This window comes from Sciurus vulgaris (genome assembly GCF_902686455.1).
Source record: "Sciurus vulgaris genome assembly, chromosome: 4".
Lineage (NCBI taxonomy): Eukaryota > Metazoa > Chordata > Mammalia > Rodentia > Sciuridae > Sciurus > Sciurus vulgaris.
Genome location: NC_136464.1, coordinates 31,876,079 through 31,891,120, shown reverse-complemented (window position 1 = coordinate 31,891,120; position 15,042 = coordinate 31,876,079). Strand labels below are relative to the sequence as shown.

General features: G+C 33.2%; 1 protein-coding gene across 20 annotated transcripts in view; it reads left to right on the top strand.

Moving 5' to 3' along the window:
- Nucleotides 1–15,042, top strand: part of LCOR (ligand dependent nuclear receptor corepressor) — a 136,963-nt gene that overhangs the window by 89,695 nt on the left and 32,226 nt on the right. For 10 of the 20 annotated variants that reach the window (XM_079137991.1, XM_079137993.1, XM_079137984.1 and 7 more), the window contains 2 exons: nucleotides 7,708–7,840; nucleotides 12,764–13,051. The exons of 4 other annotated variants lie outside the window; for them this stretch is intronic. In XM_079137991.1, the coding sequence (XP_078994117.1) occupies nucleotides 7,708–7,840; nucleotides 12,764–13,051 (421 nt within the window). Of the gene's footprint in view, nucleotides 1–615; nucleotides 819–7,707; nucleotides 7,841–12,763; nucleotides 13,052–15,042 lie in introns of those variants that run through there. 6 more of the 20 variants (XM_079137995.1, XM_079137979.1, XM_079137981.1 and 3 more) reach the window with 2 other exon arrangements.

The following is a 15,042-nucleotide window of genomic DNA, read 5'->3' as shown; positions in this document are numbered from 1 at the left end:
AAATTATTGATGATTTTAATCTAAATTTAGTTGGACTACAAGATGTTTTTACTCATTTGCTTTGTAACCTTCCTTACAGGTTAAATTTTCCCAAGGTTAGTTAGGAAAGCAAGCAGCATTTATCCAATAGGATTTCTATGAGATATTTTTATTTAAGAAAAATGAAAATAAGAATTATTGTAGCTTTTAAATTTTTGTTGGCAAATTTGGGGGCTTTTATTTGTATATAGGAATACAAGGTTAAAGAGTTAAGTGTCCCTGGTATAGTTAACATAAAATTTAGTTGCTATAATAGAGTTGGTTTCAATTTTGAGATGGAAAGACTTAATAGATTGAAAGAACAAATTAAAAAGGCACACCTGGATTTTTCAGTGTTTCTTTCACTTATGTAATTGATGAAATAATTCATTTTGAAAAGACTTCAGACTCAACAATTTTCTGCTGTTTTTCATCTTCAGTTATTGTTTTAGATAAACAAGTGAAACAACAAATTAACTGGTGAAAACTAGTATAATATAACCATTTAATCTCTAGAAATAATTCTCTGAAGGGCATACAGGAAATGGAGAAACGTGTCTTTAAGAAATACAGATTTTTCAGCACCGCAAAAAAAAAAAAAAAAAAAAAAAAAAAAAAGACAAAAAAGAAATACAGATTTCAGTAAGAGCATCAAGATGGCATTTGAGCCTTGTGACCAACTCTCATACCTCCCTTTGCTTAGCTTAAAGGAAGTTCTACTCTGAACAGGGGGACAGGTGGTGAGCATCTGCCAAACCTTCCTGCGTTGTGTTATAGATGTTCTCTTCCCAGCAGGTGAGGTAAGAGAACTGCCCCCCCCCCCAACCTTTTACTCAGAGTGGAATTCTGCTCCAGGCACAGCAGGCTAAGAGCATTGGGCCAGGATTACTCTAGCCCCATTTTACTCATTGGGCTGGGGTTCCATGCCAGGAGGAGCAAGTGTCTAGGAATATGAGCTAATATTATTATCCAGCAACCTGCTAATAGAGTATAATGTCTTTATGAGAGATGTGGCTCACTGTCCTAACCCTTAGTTACTCTGCCGTAACTCAGAACTGCTTCCAAGGGAGAGGAAAAGGCCCTAGAACAGAGAACTCTACATCTCTCCCAAACAGGGGACTATTTAGTACGGAACTTAGAAAGCTAATGTCTAAAGGTGTTGAAAACAATGTCTTTGTGGTCAACTATTAAGAGGAAGCTGGTAGAACTCCATATTAGTAGCAGTCAAGTGAAGTGACATACCTGTTAGAATTTAACAGAGACAGAAGAAGAGCCAAGAAGAACCCTCTTGGAATCAGAGCAAGCCTCAAACACAGTTGACAACTTATCCCTGTGAAGAGGCTCTACTTCTGTTGAAACTATGGAGCAATTTATGCCCCCAGGGCATAAATCAACTAACAATTAGTGGAGGTTAAAAGGTGGATGTGAGACACCATTATAGACAGATCAGCTTAGAGCTGAGAGGAGCAGAGAAAGAGACTGTCAAAGAACAATATTAGATAGGGACACTGCGCATCATCAAGGCTGCACCTACAAAGAAGTGCTATCAAAGTACATATCTCAGGGGAAATACACTTGAATGAACTGGAGATAAAAGAGAAATTTCCTATCTGGAAGACATTATTATGTAACATATTATGCAACAACGGACTTGCAAAAATGCACGGAGCAAAATCTGACTGAATTGAATGGGTAAATAGTTTACAGTAGTAGCTGGACATGTCAGTACCTCACTTCCAATGATGAGTAGAACATCTAGAGAGATCATCAAAGATGTGAAAGACTTGAATATCATGAATCAACTAGACCTGATGGACATCTGTAGAACACATATTCCAAAGAGCAAAATACTCATTCATATCACGTACATGTGAAATATCATCAAAGATAGGCCATATGCTAACCCTTAAAACAACCTGTAGTATGTGTGTGGTACTGGGGATCAAGTCCATGGCCTCCTGGCAAGCATTCTACCCCTGAGTTACAATCTCAGTTCCCTAAAATATTTTATTTTAAAGGATTTCAATCATAAAGTATGTTTTCCTACTACAGTGGAATGAAATAGAAATGACTCAACAGGAAATGTAAGGAATTTACACATAAGTGGGAATTAAGCAGTGTACTTCTAAGTAATTGGTGGGTTAAAGAAGAAAGCACAGAGGAAATTAGAAAACCGTTTGAGATTGATTAAAATGAAACACATACCCAAAACTTGATGAGGTATTTACCTAACATGATGTATTCTGTATATGCAAATGCCTATATTAAAAAAGGATCTCAAATCAGTATCCTAAACCATTCACCTAAAGAAACTAGAAAAAGAAGAGTAGACAAAATCCAAAGTAAAGCAAAGGAAAATAATAAAGATTAGAGCAGATATAAATAAAATAGCATGGAAAAAAATCAAAAAAACCAAAAGTTTGTGCTTTGAAAACATCAATAAAATTGATAAACTCTAGTGCTGATAAAGAAAAAAGAAAACTTGACTAATCATTAAATGATAAAAGGGAAATCCCCTCCGATCTTACGGAAATTAAAGGACTCTATGGTTAGTATGGTGAACAATTTGTGTGCTATCAATTTAGATAATTAATGAAATAAGCAGATTCCTAGAAGGACATACACACCAAAAACAGGCAATGAGAAGTGAGAAATCTGAATAGAGCTGAGTTGTAAGTAGGATTGTATCCCCAAAAGAGATATAATGTTAAAAAAAAAAAAAAAGATAATCCCTAGTACTTATGGGTTTGACCTCATTTGGAATAATGTCTTGATGGATGTGAACAAGTTAAAATGAAGTCACATTGGGTTAGGGTGAGCTTTAAATCCAATCACTGAGGTCTTTATAAGGATAAGGGAAACTTTGAGATACAGAGGGAAGACCATGTAAAGATGGAGGCAGAGATTAGAGTTGTACTGTGGTAAACCAAGGAATGCCAAGGCTTGTCTGCAGCTACCAGAAGCTTAAAAAGGTGTGAGAGAACTCTAAAGACTTCAGAAAGAGAATGAATCTGCTGGAACTTTGATTAGGGACTTCTGAAACCCAGAGCTGTGAGATTTCAGCTTAAATGCCTGCAGTTTTAAGCTACTCAGTTTGTGGTAATATGTTATAGCAGCCCTAGGAAACTAAACTAATTAGAACAAGCATGTTAGTCAGTTTTTGTCACTGTAACCAAAGTGCCTGACAAGAACAACTTAAAGAGAAGGAAGGAGCCATGGACAGATACAGTCCAACCCTTACCACCAGTGACTTATGTCCTCCAGCCATGCCCTACTGCTTACAGTTAACACCAGTATTCCATTCAGGTTAACCCACTGATAAGTTTTTCAGCTCATAATTGAATAATTTCACCTCTGAACATTCCTGCATGGTTTAACATGAACTTTGGTGGGGGGTACGTATGATATTCAACCTATATCAAGAAATTGGATTAATAATTTTTAAATTTACATCAAAGAAAATCCCATGGCCAGATGTTCTCACTGATGACTTCTGTCAGAAGAGATCTCCTCTTCCTTCCATGAGGCCAGTGTTATGGACACCAAAACCAGACAAAGACCTCACAAAAAATAACCAATATCACTTATGAATACCACTGTAAAAAACTATCAGTATCAAATTCAGTAGCATATAAAAAGTATACACCATGACCTAGTAGAATTTATCCCAGGATCCCAAGATTGGTTTAGTATTCCAATTGATGTAATACAGTGTGCTAATAGAATAAATAAGAAAACATACGCTTATATCCATAGATGCTCTCCAGAAGCAAATGTGGCCAGACCAAATATCATTTGCTGGTAAAAAACACCAAACAAACTAGGAATAGAAAGGAATTTCCTCAACTGGAGCTACAAAAACACCATCATACTTAAAAAGAGACAGAACAGCTTTCTCCTAAGATAAGGAACCCCTTTTCTATTCAGCATTGTTCAGGAGCTTCTAATTGAGGCAATTAGGCAATAAAAAGAAACCAAGGTCGTCCAAATTGAAATAAGGAAGTAAAACTATCTGTTCACAGATGACTTGATGATGAACATAGGAAGTCTTAAGGAATCTATAAAACTGTTAGAGTTAATAAATAATATTCGGCAAGGTTCAGAATATAACAGCATTTAAAAATACCAGTTTTAGTTTAATGGTGGAAAATAATGTGATTAAGAAAATTCCAGGGCTGGGGATATAGCTCAGTTGGTTGAGTGCTTGCCTTGCAAGCACAAGGCCCTGGGTTCAAATCCCCAGTATTGCAAAAAAAAGAAAAAAGAAAAAAAGAAAATTCCAGCTGTAATAGCATCAAAAAGAGTAAAATACTGAGCAGGGGTTGTGGTTCAGTGGTAGAATGCTTGCCTTGCATGCACGAGGCACTGGGTTCAATCCTCAGCACCACATAAAATAAATAAATGTATTGTGTCCATTTACAACTAAGAAAAAAAATTTTTAAGAAGTGTATTGCTTGTACACTGTAAATTACAAAACGTCGAAAATAAAATGACTTCCCACATTTGATCAGAAAAGTCAATATTGTTAAGATGACATCCTCCTCAAGTTGCTAATTGCATTCTCCATCAAAATCCCAGGTGATTTCTTTTTCAGATATAGATGAACTGATTCTGAAATTCATGAGAAGATATGGAGACCCCAAGTAGCCAAAGTAATCTGTAGAAGACCAAATCAAGCATACTTCCCAATTTTAAACCTTACTACATAAATAATGGGAATAGAACTGAGTATCCAGAAGTAAAATTTTTGGCCATCGATTTTTGATAAATATCCCAAAACAATCCTATAGAGGAAAGAATTGTCTTTTTAATAAAAGGTGCTAGAACAACTGACTGATCACGTGTGAGAGAATGACATTGAATTCCTTCCACACAAAAATTAACAATATAGATCATAGACATAAAAGTAAGCCTTAATACTATAAGACTCAGAAGAAAACAGGAATAAATCTTCATGACCTCATTAACCAAATTTTTAGATGTGACATCAAAAGCAGAGGGACAAAAAGTAGCTTTCAAATTAGAATTCATTAAAATTAAAAACTTATGATGCGGCTAACAGTACCACCATTGAAATTGTGAGGAAACACAACAGGACAAAATATTTTCAATTCACATATCTATTAAAGATTAAATCAGAATATGTCAAGAATTTTTACACTTCGAACAGTAAAAACAAAAAAAAAATAGTCCAAGTTAAAAACTGATCAAGGATCTGAGTAAACATTTCAAATGGCCAATACACACCTGGAAAGAAATTCAACATCATTAGTCATTAAGAAAATATAAATCTAGAGCTGGGGATGTTCTCAGAGGTGGGGTATTTAAAGCTTTGAATTCACGAGGCCCTGGGTTCCTTGTCCTGCACCACAAAAAAGGAAAGGAGGGAGGGAATACAAACAAGATATCACTTCTCATCTACTAAGATGGGCATAGTCAAATAATAAGTATTGATGAGTATGTGTAGAAAGTGGAATCCTCATACACTTTTGTTGAGAATATAAAGTGGCATAGCTGCTTTGGAAAGTAGTTTGATGCTTCCTCAAAATGCTAAACATATTTAAAATTTATCCAGATGTTCCACTCTTTAATATATGTTAAAAAAAAGTGTACATCCACAAAAAAAATTTGTATACAAGTTAATAGCAGCATTATTCATATACTATTCCCAAAGTGAAAGCACCTCAAATTCTAAAAAAAAAAATGGGTAAATAAAAAGTGGTATATCCATACAAAGAAATTTTAATTTTGCAGTAAGTGAAATTAAGTACTTACACATGCTACAGTGTGGATGAACCTTGAAAACATTATTCTAGGAGAAGAAAAGTCACATTAAAAAAAGATGTGTGTGTGTGTATGTTCATTTAGATGAAATGTCCAAAACATCTATAGAGACAATAAATGTAGCTTAGTTATTATATTGGTTGCCTAGTGTTGGGTGTGGAAATAGGAATTGGTAATTGTTTAAGAACGTACTCATCTGCCTGATGAGTACTAGGCTAGTTGCTCTGTTGGCTTATCTTAACATCTGAAGGGAGCCTGACTACTACATTAAAGTTTAAGTACTGTATAGATAACATCGTTCAGTGTCTGACTTGAACTGATTGAATGTAGAGCTAAGGAGTGAAGTTTAGATATAGTTTATGTCTGATTTTTAAAAATCACAATGAAATAACACTATAATACGGTTGAAGCGTCTGTTAGGCACTTCAGTTGATGCTTGTTCTTAATATATTTTAGTTGTTAAATCTGTATCACAATTATTTATGATTTGTTTATCAAAATTTTATATATTTAGAAGAATGTTGGCAAATAACAGTGTAAAAAGGTTTTCATGGTTTATAAGATTTAAAATACTTGATTGAAAATTGTTTAAACAGATTAACAGCGTGTGTTATGGAAATATTAAAGAATCATTGTTTTAATTTGAATAAGGCAAGTGAGTTCTTTTTGTTAAACTATTTGTGTGCAATATATAATTGATTCTAAATGTGTCAATAAGGTGTGTGTGTGTAGTTTGGTTGTGCTGTGTGGCACAATCAGATAATGGGGAAATCACAGGAAGTGTTTGCAGATAACAGTGGAGATATTTTAAGATCTTTGAGGAAATAATTTGTGGATTATATTGTGCCTTTAATTCTTGTTTAATTACATTGTACCAGTGTAGGTTCTGTTTTCTTATTTCGGAGCACTTTTCAGTTTTCCATGATCAAAGTAAATGCATGAATTGGTACATTACAGTGACTTGAAGTAAATTACATGCACCGAAACTTAAATATGTGCAAAACATTTGTCAATTTATTCCAGGGTTCTTGAAATCTAGAAGTAGATGCTATAAGTCTCAGAGATGAATTCAGTGCAGCATTTTGGAACTTTTCATTTAGACAAACGTTTTGATCCATATTTTATATTACAAGAAGGTTTAAACACTCGTGTATATTGTAACTAAAGATGCTGAAATGTTTATACTTAGAACATGAAGTATACTCTTCCAGTCATTATTCTAGTGTTAGTTTGACGTTTTAACACTCACTAAAGATTTGAGAGCCATAGTTTGTTAAAAGTAATCTAGGAACAGAATTACGAAATCTGATAAATTCTTTTTAAGTTTTCCTTGCTGAATGCTTTTTTTAAAAAAATGGTATATATTAATTATAGAGAAAGATGTGTTTCTGTGGCATTTTCATATATATTCAGAAATGCAATTTGTTCAATTTCACTCCCTTTTAAAATGTTGTTTTGTGTCTGGGGAAAATATACTAGGAAGACAAACGTGATCCTTAAATGAGATTTGAAATTTAAAAGGATTTTTTAAAAATTTATAAAAGCATTCTGTCTGAATCAATTTGTGAACACTTGCTATAAGAGAACCAATATATTTGAATACTCAAAGAAATTTTCCCTTTAATAATTATTGTTTATTTAGTTTACTTGTAAATTGTAGGGGAAAAATTCACAATTGAAAAATGTGAATAAAATCCACCCAAGCTATACATTTATACATTTACTCATTTTGCTTTGTGGAGATAATTTTTATCCTGATTTGAAGTTTTAAAGTATTTTAATTGTATTAAACTAATTTGTCTTATTGCTGTTAGTATTTTGTTTTTAATTATACATTATACATCTGTTTTTTATTTTGAATGGGGAACGATTTTTGTACAAATATTTCACCAAATATTTTTGCAGGGACACTTAGTCCGTCTGGATGAACCAGCTTCGGGAGCTGGGCAAGAAGCTCTGCTTAAACAAGAGCAAGCAAAAATCATTCGATTCGAGAGACAAGCAGAAGAGTTCCTCAATGCAGTCTTTTATAGAAAAGGTTGGTTTCAGTGAAGAATGACATTTAGCATCTGCTTGTCTTACATTAATCTCCTTAGTTTCAATGTCATTTTAAAAGTTACTCTTAAAAATAATTTTTATTTACTAATGATACACTTTTTTTTCCTGCATTCCTTTGATCAAGGTAAATTTGGAACAGAGTTAAGGCAGTGCCTGTCCTGCAACCCCCTTAGCTCTGAAGTGATAATGAATTTTAGTTAAATAGTTCAGTCCATTAATATGAAACTCTGAAAATTGTAAGGTCTCAGTAGTTGTGTTTTTTGTTGAACAGTTTTTTAAAAAATATAAGCACTTATTATTTTAATCATCAGTAACTATAAAACCTGCTGTTTAAAATTTTAGTAATTTCAACTTGAAATTTTATTTGGAAATAAAATGTAGCTATACCTTAACCAATTAGGTTCATAAACATTTTTCCCTTTGTACAGTCTTATTTCACTGAGATTTTTTACATTATTAAAATTAGGGAGGTGAAACTCATAGTAAAACTGTTTCCTTAAATTTGAAGGTGGCATTTACTAACTCTACCTCTTGGATTTTTCAGTTTACCTTTCTCATTGAAACTTTTTTTTCCCCCCTTTGGTACTGGGGATTGAACACCACTGAACCACATACCAGCCCTTTTTATTTTTTTATTTTGAGACAGGGTTTCATTAAATTGCTGGGGCTGGTGTTGAATTTGCAATTTTCATTTCTCAGCCTCCCCAGTTACAGAGATTACAGGCATGCACCACCATGCTGGATTCTCCTTGGAACTTTTATAGGCTTGTTTTACATTTCTTTTAAAATTCAGAAAATGTATTTCTAATCATAGAGGCTTGAGGTTTAGAAATTCTTCATGAAGACCTCAATTAATTTTCTCAATCCACAAAGCATAATTGCCATCAGTCAAGACCTCCAGGGAAGTTCCCTTCACCATCCATTCTAGTCTTCCAAGAAATTCTTTCTGAATGATTTTGTATTCTTAATTAACCTTTTTCTCTAGTTCCAAGATGGAGGTTACTGCTATAGAGTCTAAAAAGGGTTTCCTAATAACTCCTGGTAATCTTGAATGTCCTTATTTAATCTTGAACACTTAGTGATTTCCTTTTCTTTAATGTCTTCATGTGTTGTGGTTTACATCTTTCATTCCTCTGGAAATTTTCTTCTTCCCTTTTAAAGTGTGTTTTAACTGTACACTGTCTGATAAGTATTTGTTCTAATGGGTTGGGTACAGTTGGATACCACCTGGGTTTCTTTATTCTTAGTGTGATCAATATTTTCAAATAGTGGTATAAGATTAAATATCACATCAAATTAAGGAAGGTAGAGATTATTGTTTGGGAGGGGCACTTCTTTTCTGCCCCCCCCCCCATAAGATGCTTAGGTAAAATCAAATGTTTTAGTATACCCCCCATTCTCTTTTAATACCTGCTGATGCCCTTTGACCTAAGTCTCCCAACTTGTCTCCCAGGCTCACCTTATCATTGCCTAAAGTGCCCTGAATTCCAAAATTATGTTCCAAATAATAATTATGTTTCTTATTTTTATGAATGTTTAATTTTTTAATTAAAGTAATTCATATTTCAGGTGCAAATTACTAAAACCAGTTCTATAAGTATATTAGCCAAATAAAATATCTTCAGTTCCTCTCCTTTAGAATATGTAGAGGGTCATTGGTCTGATAATTTGCTGCAGCAAGCTTTGTTATCTGAAGAGAGAAGCTTTTCTCTCCAATTTGTATGGGGGAGCCCATTTTTACCCACTCTTTTGTTTAGGGACAGTAAGAAATCATGGGTGGACTCCTACAGAGAAATTCTGTCTGATGTTTCTAGTAGTCTTGTCCCATTGTCATAGAGGAATAACTTCAGTTAAAATTTGTATCAGTTTTGTTTAGAGGACCTTAGAATCAGTCTTATGATACATTTCAAGAGATATGAGAATCCTCTGAAACTATAGGTAACTTAAGTGTGTGTGTTTGTTGATATACTGGCATGAGATGCTCAGAAAAGAACTATTTGGAATTGGAAAAATTCCAGTTACTTCCCCTTACTTTAAATACCAGTGTTATTGTTTTTAGATATTTTTAAAATCCCCTTGGAAATACCTTCAAATGAATACCAAAAATGGTCAGAAACCAGGGAAATGACAATTTAGTTTGAAGAGAATAGTTTTCATAAATCTAGGTTAAATATCCTTTGTTTTATAAACATTAGTTTAAGATTCCTTATCCCAAATGCTTAGGACTGGAAGTGGGTTAGATTTCATTTGTATTCAAATTTTGGAATATTTAAATACACTTCACCAGATGCTTGGATTTAGTCCTTTGTTATACAAGCAGTACAAATTACATATTTTAAATAATCAGGTATGCAGAGGTTTTGTATAGTTAAATAGAAATACAGATGCAATGAAAGTAGACTTTTTGATAATGGACTCTGTTATAACCGGTTTTATCTTTAGAACAGTCTTCTAAAACTATATTAATATTCTTTCTCAGTTTGCTTTGTCACTTGGGTTTAAAAAAATGTGATACTTTTTTAGAAGTTAGATTTGCATTTTAAATGTAACAGTGACCTGTAATTTTTACATGTTTTTGTGTAGTTTCATTTTCATTTGAGTCGTTGATTTTATTTGACTCAATTGTGTCTTCTTTCCCTAGGCATGGATATGTATATAGAACTTGTGTTTTAAGTAAGTCAGAAAATGAATGCTTTGAAGAAACTTACAAAAAAAGATACAGAAATTTAAATGGCAGAGGTGTCTTTCATAAACTTTGAGTGTATTTTGTCTCCGAATTGTGTTAGTCATTCATTCAATAAAGAGGCAAAGTATATACTATAGTCATTTTAAGCCCAAGAAGCAGTTTATGATCTTTATTCTGAAATCTTTGACAAATCACAGAGCTCTTTAAGAATGTTTAACTAATACTAGTTAAACACAGAGACATCTCTTAAATATTTCATTTGCTTCCTATTTGGGAATTTTTATTACATATTCTCCAGCTTTCCAGGGGAAGAAAGGTACCATGAATACATTAAATTTTTGTAGTCTTTCATATAGCACTTGTATGCTATATAGGGGGTAATGGATTCTTAACTGGGAGGTACAATAATTAATAAGAAAATCCAGTAGGGAGAGAGATTTAAAAAGTAATATATGGCTAAAATGTTTAGTAAAACATTTGAAGAAATATCGTCAGTGAATATAGGAGCTTCTGAACCTCACCTAATTGAATATCTTTATTAAATCATCTAGAATACTAAAATAGTCTGTAGACAAGATATTTAGGATTGTAAATACTCCTTAGACAAAAATGGTATTGGTAGAGCAAGCCTCATTACACTCCAGCAAATTAAATAAATATTGTGACTTCATGAGCATATTCAGGTATTGAATGTTGTTGCCCTTTAGGGAAAATATAAATGGCAAATTATTATGAGTTCTGTGAAGTTTGAGTGTTTTGTTTGTTTATTTTGGAGATTTTAGTAGTAATTAGAGTCAGGGGGTTTTTTGTACTTTATATATCAGTCTCTGAAATTCCTCACAGCTCCAAGATACTGTGAGTATTTGCCTTTTATAGCCAAGCTTTAAAAGACTAAGTAAACAGGTTTTCTGAGAACCATCTTATAAATGCCTTAGAAATATGGTGGGGAGTCAAAGACACAGGTAGAACATTAAGATCAAGGAAAGAGTTTTAATCGAGTGTTATTAGAAACCATCTATACTAATTAGTAGAAGCTACTTTTATCACTTTCTCTTCAATTATTAAAAAATGACGTAATTGATTCCTTCCATTCATTACTCAGCTAAATTGAATGCATACTCTACACCACTCAAGAATAGGTATGGTCAAGTAGATCCAGTCTTGGTCCCCAGGAAGCTTCTTTTCCTTGATAAGCTAGTGTTGTAGAGATGCGAGGGTCATTTTTTTTCATGCATATACATACACACACATACAGATATCTAAGTTTCTCCTTCCATCTTTCCCAAATATGAACTTGAAGGTTCCTTCTGGTTCAAAAGTTAATGGGTTCATGTGGTTCTTATTTTAAACTTAAAATTGACTAAAGACATAGATAATTTAAATGTTTATTTCATTATTTTCTGGACTATTCTGTTAATATCTAAGAGTATACTTGAAGATTATTCATGGAAAATATAAAAGATTACTCATAGAAAATATGTGGTCTGTTTCCAGCTTTTGAGAATTGACATTTAAACTTCTAACCCAAGGTTTCTAAAATTGTGATCTCCCAACAAGCAGCCTCTAGCAACTTTTTAGAAATGCCAGTTCTTGAACCCTGTAACTGCTGAATCAGAAACTCTGGGGATAGGACCCAGCAGTCAAAAGCCCTCGAAGTGATTTCAACAAACATTAAAACATGAAGACTATTGCACTAGACTGTCGTGACTAGAATACTTAAATTAAGTATCTGGTTTTGAACTTGTTATGCCATCAGTCTTTAACAGGAAATAAATTAAGCACTCCTGAATTCAGTAGCCTATTTTTTTAAAAGTTTAGGAGAAGACAGTTGGGGAAAAACTCGAGGAGAAACTTGATATAGCCTCTGTAGATGTTAACAGGGGAATAACTCTTAAGAGAAGGGTTTGGGATTTCTATATCAGGTAAGTGATTTTTGCCTATAAAAGATATTATTTGTAATCCCTTTAATTACATAATCCTGGGGGGACGAATGTTTAGAAATATTTTTATGGAAATTTTATTTTTAAAAACCTGCAACTCAAAAGCTTAGAGATTAAAAATCAAAGGGAGGGGAGTACTATTTTTAAGACATTGCATTTTAATTAAAAAAAATGAAGTTTTATGTTTTCATGAAAGCTGTCTTTTTTGTTGGTTTTTTTTTTTTTTTTTTTTAAGTATATTTTTCCACTTTAAAAGTGAATAAATCTTTGTTTACAGACAGTCCCTGGGTCTTCGACCCCAATATTCCCCTAGTGGCCCGTGAGATCATGCAGCGAATGATCCAACAATTTGCTGCTGAATATACCTCAAAAAATAGCTCTACTCAGGACCCCAGCCAGCCCAATAGCACAAAGAACCAAAGCCTGCCGAAAGCATCTCCAGTCACCACCTCTCCCACGGCTGCAACTACTCAGAACCCTGTGCTCAGCAAACTTCTCATGGCTGACCAAGACTCACCTCTGGACCTTACTGTCAGAAAGTCTCAGTCAGAACCTAGTGAACAAGGTATGGTTTGATATCATGGTCTCCTCTATCCAATCAGAGAACTGATTTGGGGGAGAAAAAAATGATTGGCAATTAGGGGACCAGTAGCAATAATAGAATAAAAGATAGTGTGATTTTACCTGGGTGGTAGCCCATACCTGTAGTCCAGCTATTTGGGAGGCTGGAGCAAGAGGATCACTTGAGCTTAGGGGTTCAAGACCACCTTGGGCACTGTAGCAAGAATTTATCTCTTTAAAAAACAAAACAGTAATGTGATTCTTAAATTATTCCTGACTCTGCAGTGATAGATATATACAGATAAAGTTGTTAAAACTTACTTATCAGCAGTTCATTGTCGTGATTGATGTACCACCTAGGAATGTCAGGTAGTTTATAGTTGTTACTGATATTTAAGTTATTTGATATTATTATAAGCATTTTGTACCTTCCAAAGTCCAATAGTCCTGTCCATTTTCCAAGGACATTTTCTAAAAACTTCTATGAAAAAGTGTCTACTTTTCTTTAATGTTTTAGACTTAGCACCTGAAAAATATACCTTTACTTGTTATGTTCTGCAAATGAGATCATAAAATTGTTTGTTTTAAAAAAGAAATCACCAGGGTAGAAAGAAAAGAAGATAATAGAAGACACTTTAGTTAAGTGTACTCACTGTTAAATATAGAAATATATGTGTATTTACATGGAATGTATTGTGAACTAGCCTTAAAGTATTTCAAAAGGGAATTTGTAGGTGAGGACCCAAATTAGTATAGAGGTTAAGAGTGTATAAGTAGATTAATATTCCTCTTGCTTTGTAATCTCATTTGACCTTTTAATTTCTTAAAGATGAAGTGAGCATTTCAACTTGGCCATTGTTTGAACCACTATAAATAATTGTAAATCAGCAGCGTTTTCAGTAATAAGATTTTATTGTCTTAAAAGTCTCCTAAGAGTTTACAGAAAGATAAGATCTGTGAATTCATTGGTGAGAAATATGTTTATTTTGAAAGAAAATAAATTTAAATCTTTAAAGAACATTTTGGAAAGGACTTTCCTTTGCTTGTTCTAAGAATTTAAAAAGTTTTACATTTACTGGCCTGGCTATAGTTGCTTATTAAAGGTTGTATTTTTTGAGTAGTTTTCCTTAATTTTTTCCCTATTGGGATACAGTAAATAGCAAAGAAAATATCTAAGTTCCAAGAGATTTCCAGACAGAAGGTTTCCAAGTTACTCTGTGTTCACATCAATCAGTATACCTTTGGTTCCCAAAGTTATGTCTTTTCCGTTTTATTAGGAATTATTTTATTTTCCATGAATTGGTAGTTTTTATTAAGAATCTCTTTGCTCTAAACATTGCCTCCAAGCTTCAGGTTTGTAACAGGAGAATGGCAGCAGAGAGGTATACTTAAACATTAGTAATGAAGGTTAGCATAATAATGATTCTACTTAGTCTAATTTAATTTCTCATAGCTAGTGTTACCCTTAAAAGGTAGGTTGTATTGACAAAATACCCTTAACAAGGGAATTTTGAACTACAAGATAGCATTATAGTGTCTGGACATGAAACAAAAATTTTAAAATGTTTCCTTATTGAATTTTAGTGTTTTCAACTTAAATTGCAGTATTTTTGTGGTAGACTTTAAATGTTTTCTGTTTTGATTAAATAAATTGGCTGTTTGATTTAGAAATCTCCATTAATTCTGTCTTTGGTTGGAAATAGTGCATTTGTTTTTTAGATATCTAATTAAGTGAAATATCTAATAGGATACTTGGTTCTGTAAGATTATATTTTTAGAAGTGTTAATGTCTCTAAAGGACAGAACATTTTCTCTGAGTGTGGGCTTTCTTATTTATAAATTTGGTTGCATATTTATATCTGACAACCTGAAATATGAAATTAGAATGTCCTCAGACACCAGTTGGATAGATTCTGTTGTGGGGTGAATTCTAACATAATGAGTTAGCAAGACCTTTCTGCTGGCCATCTAAAAATCAGAGGCTTTGGGTATTAT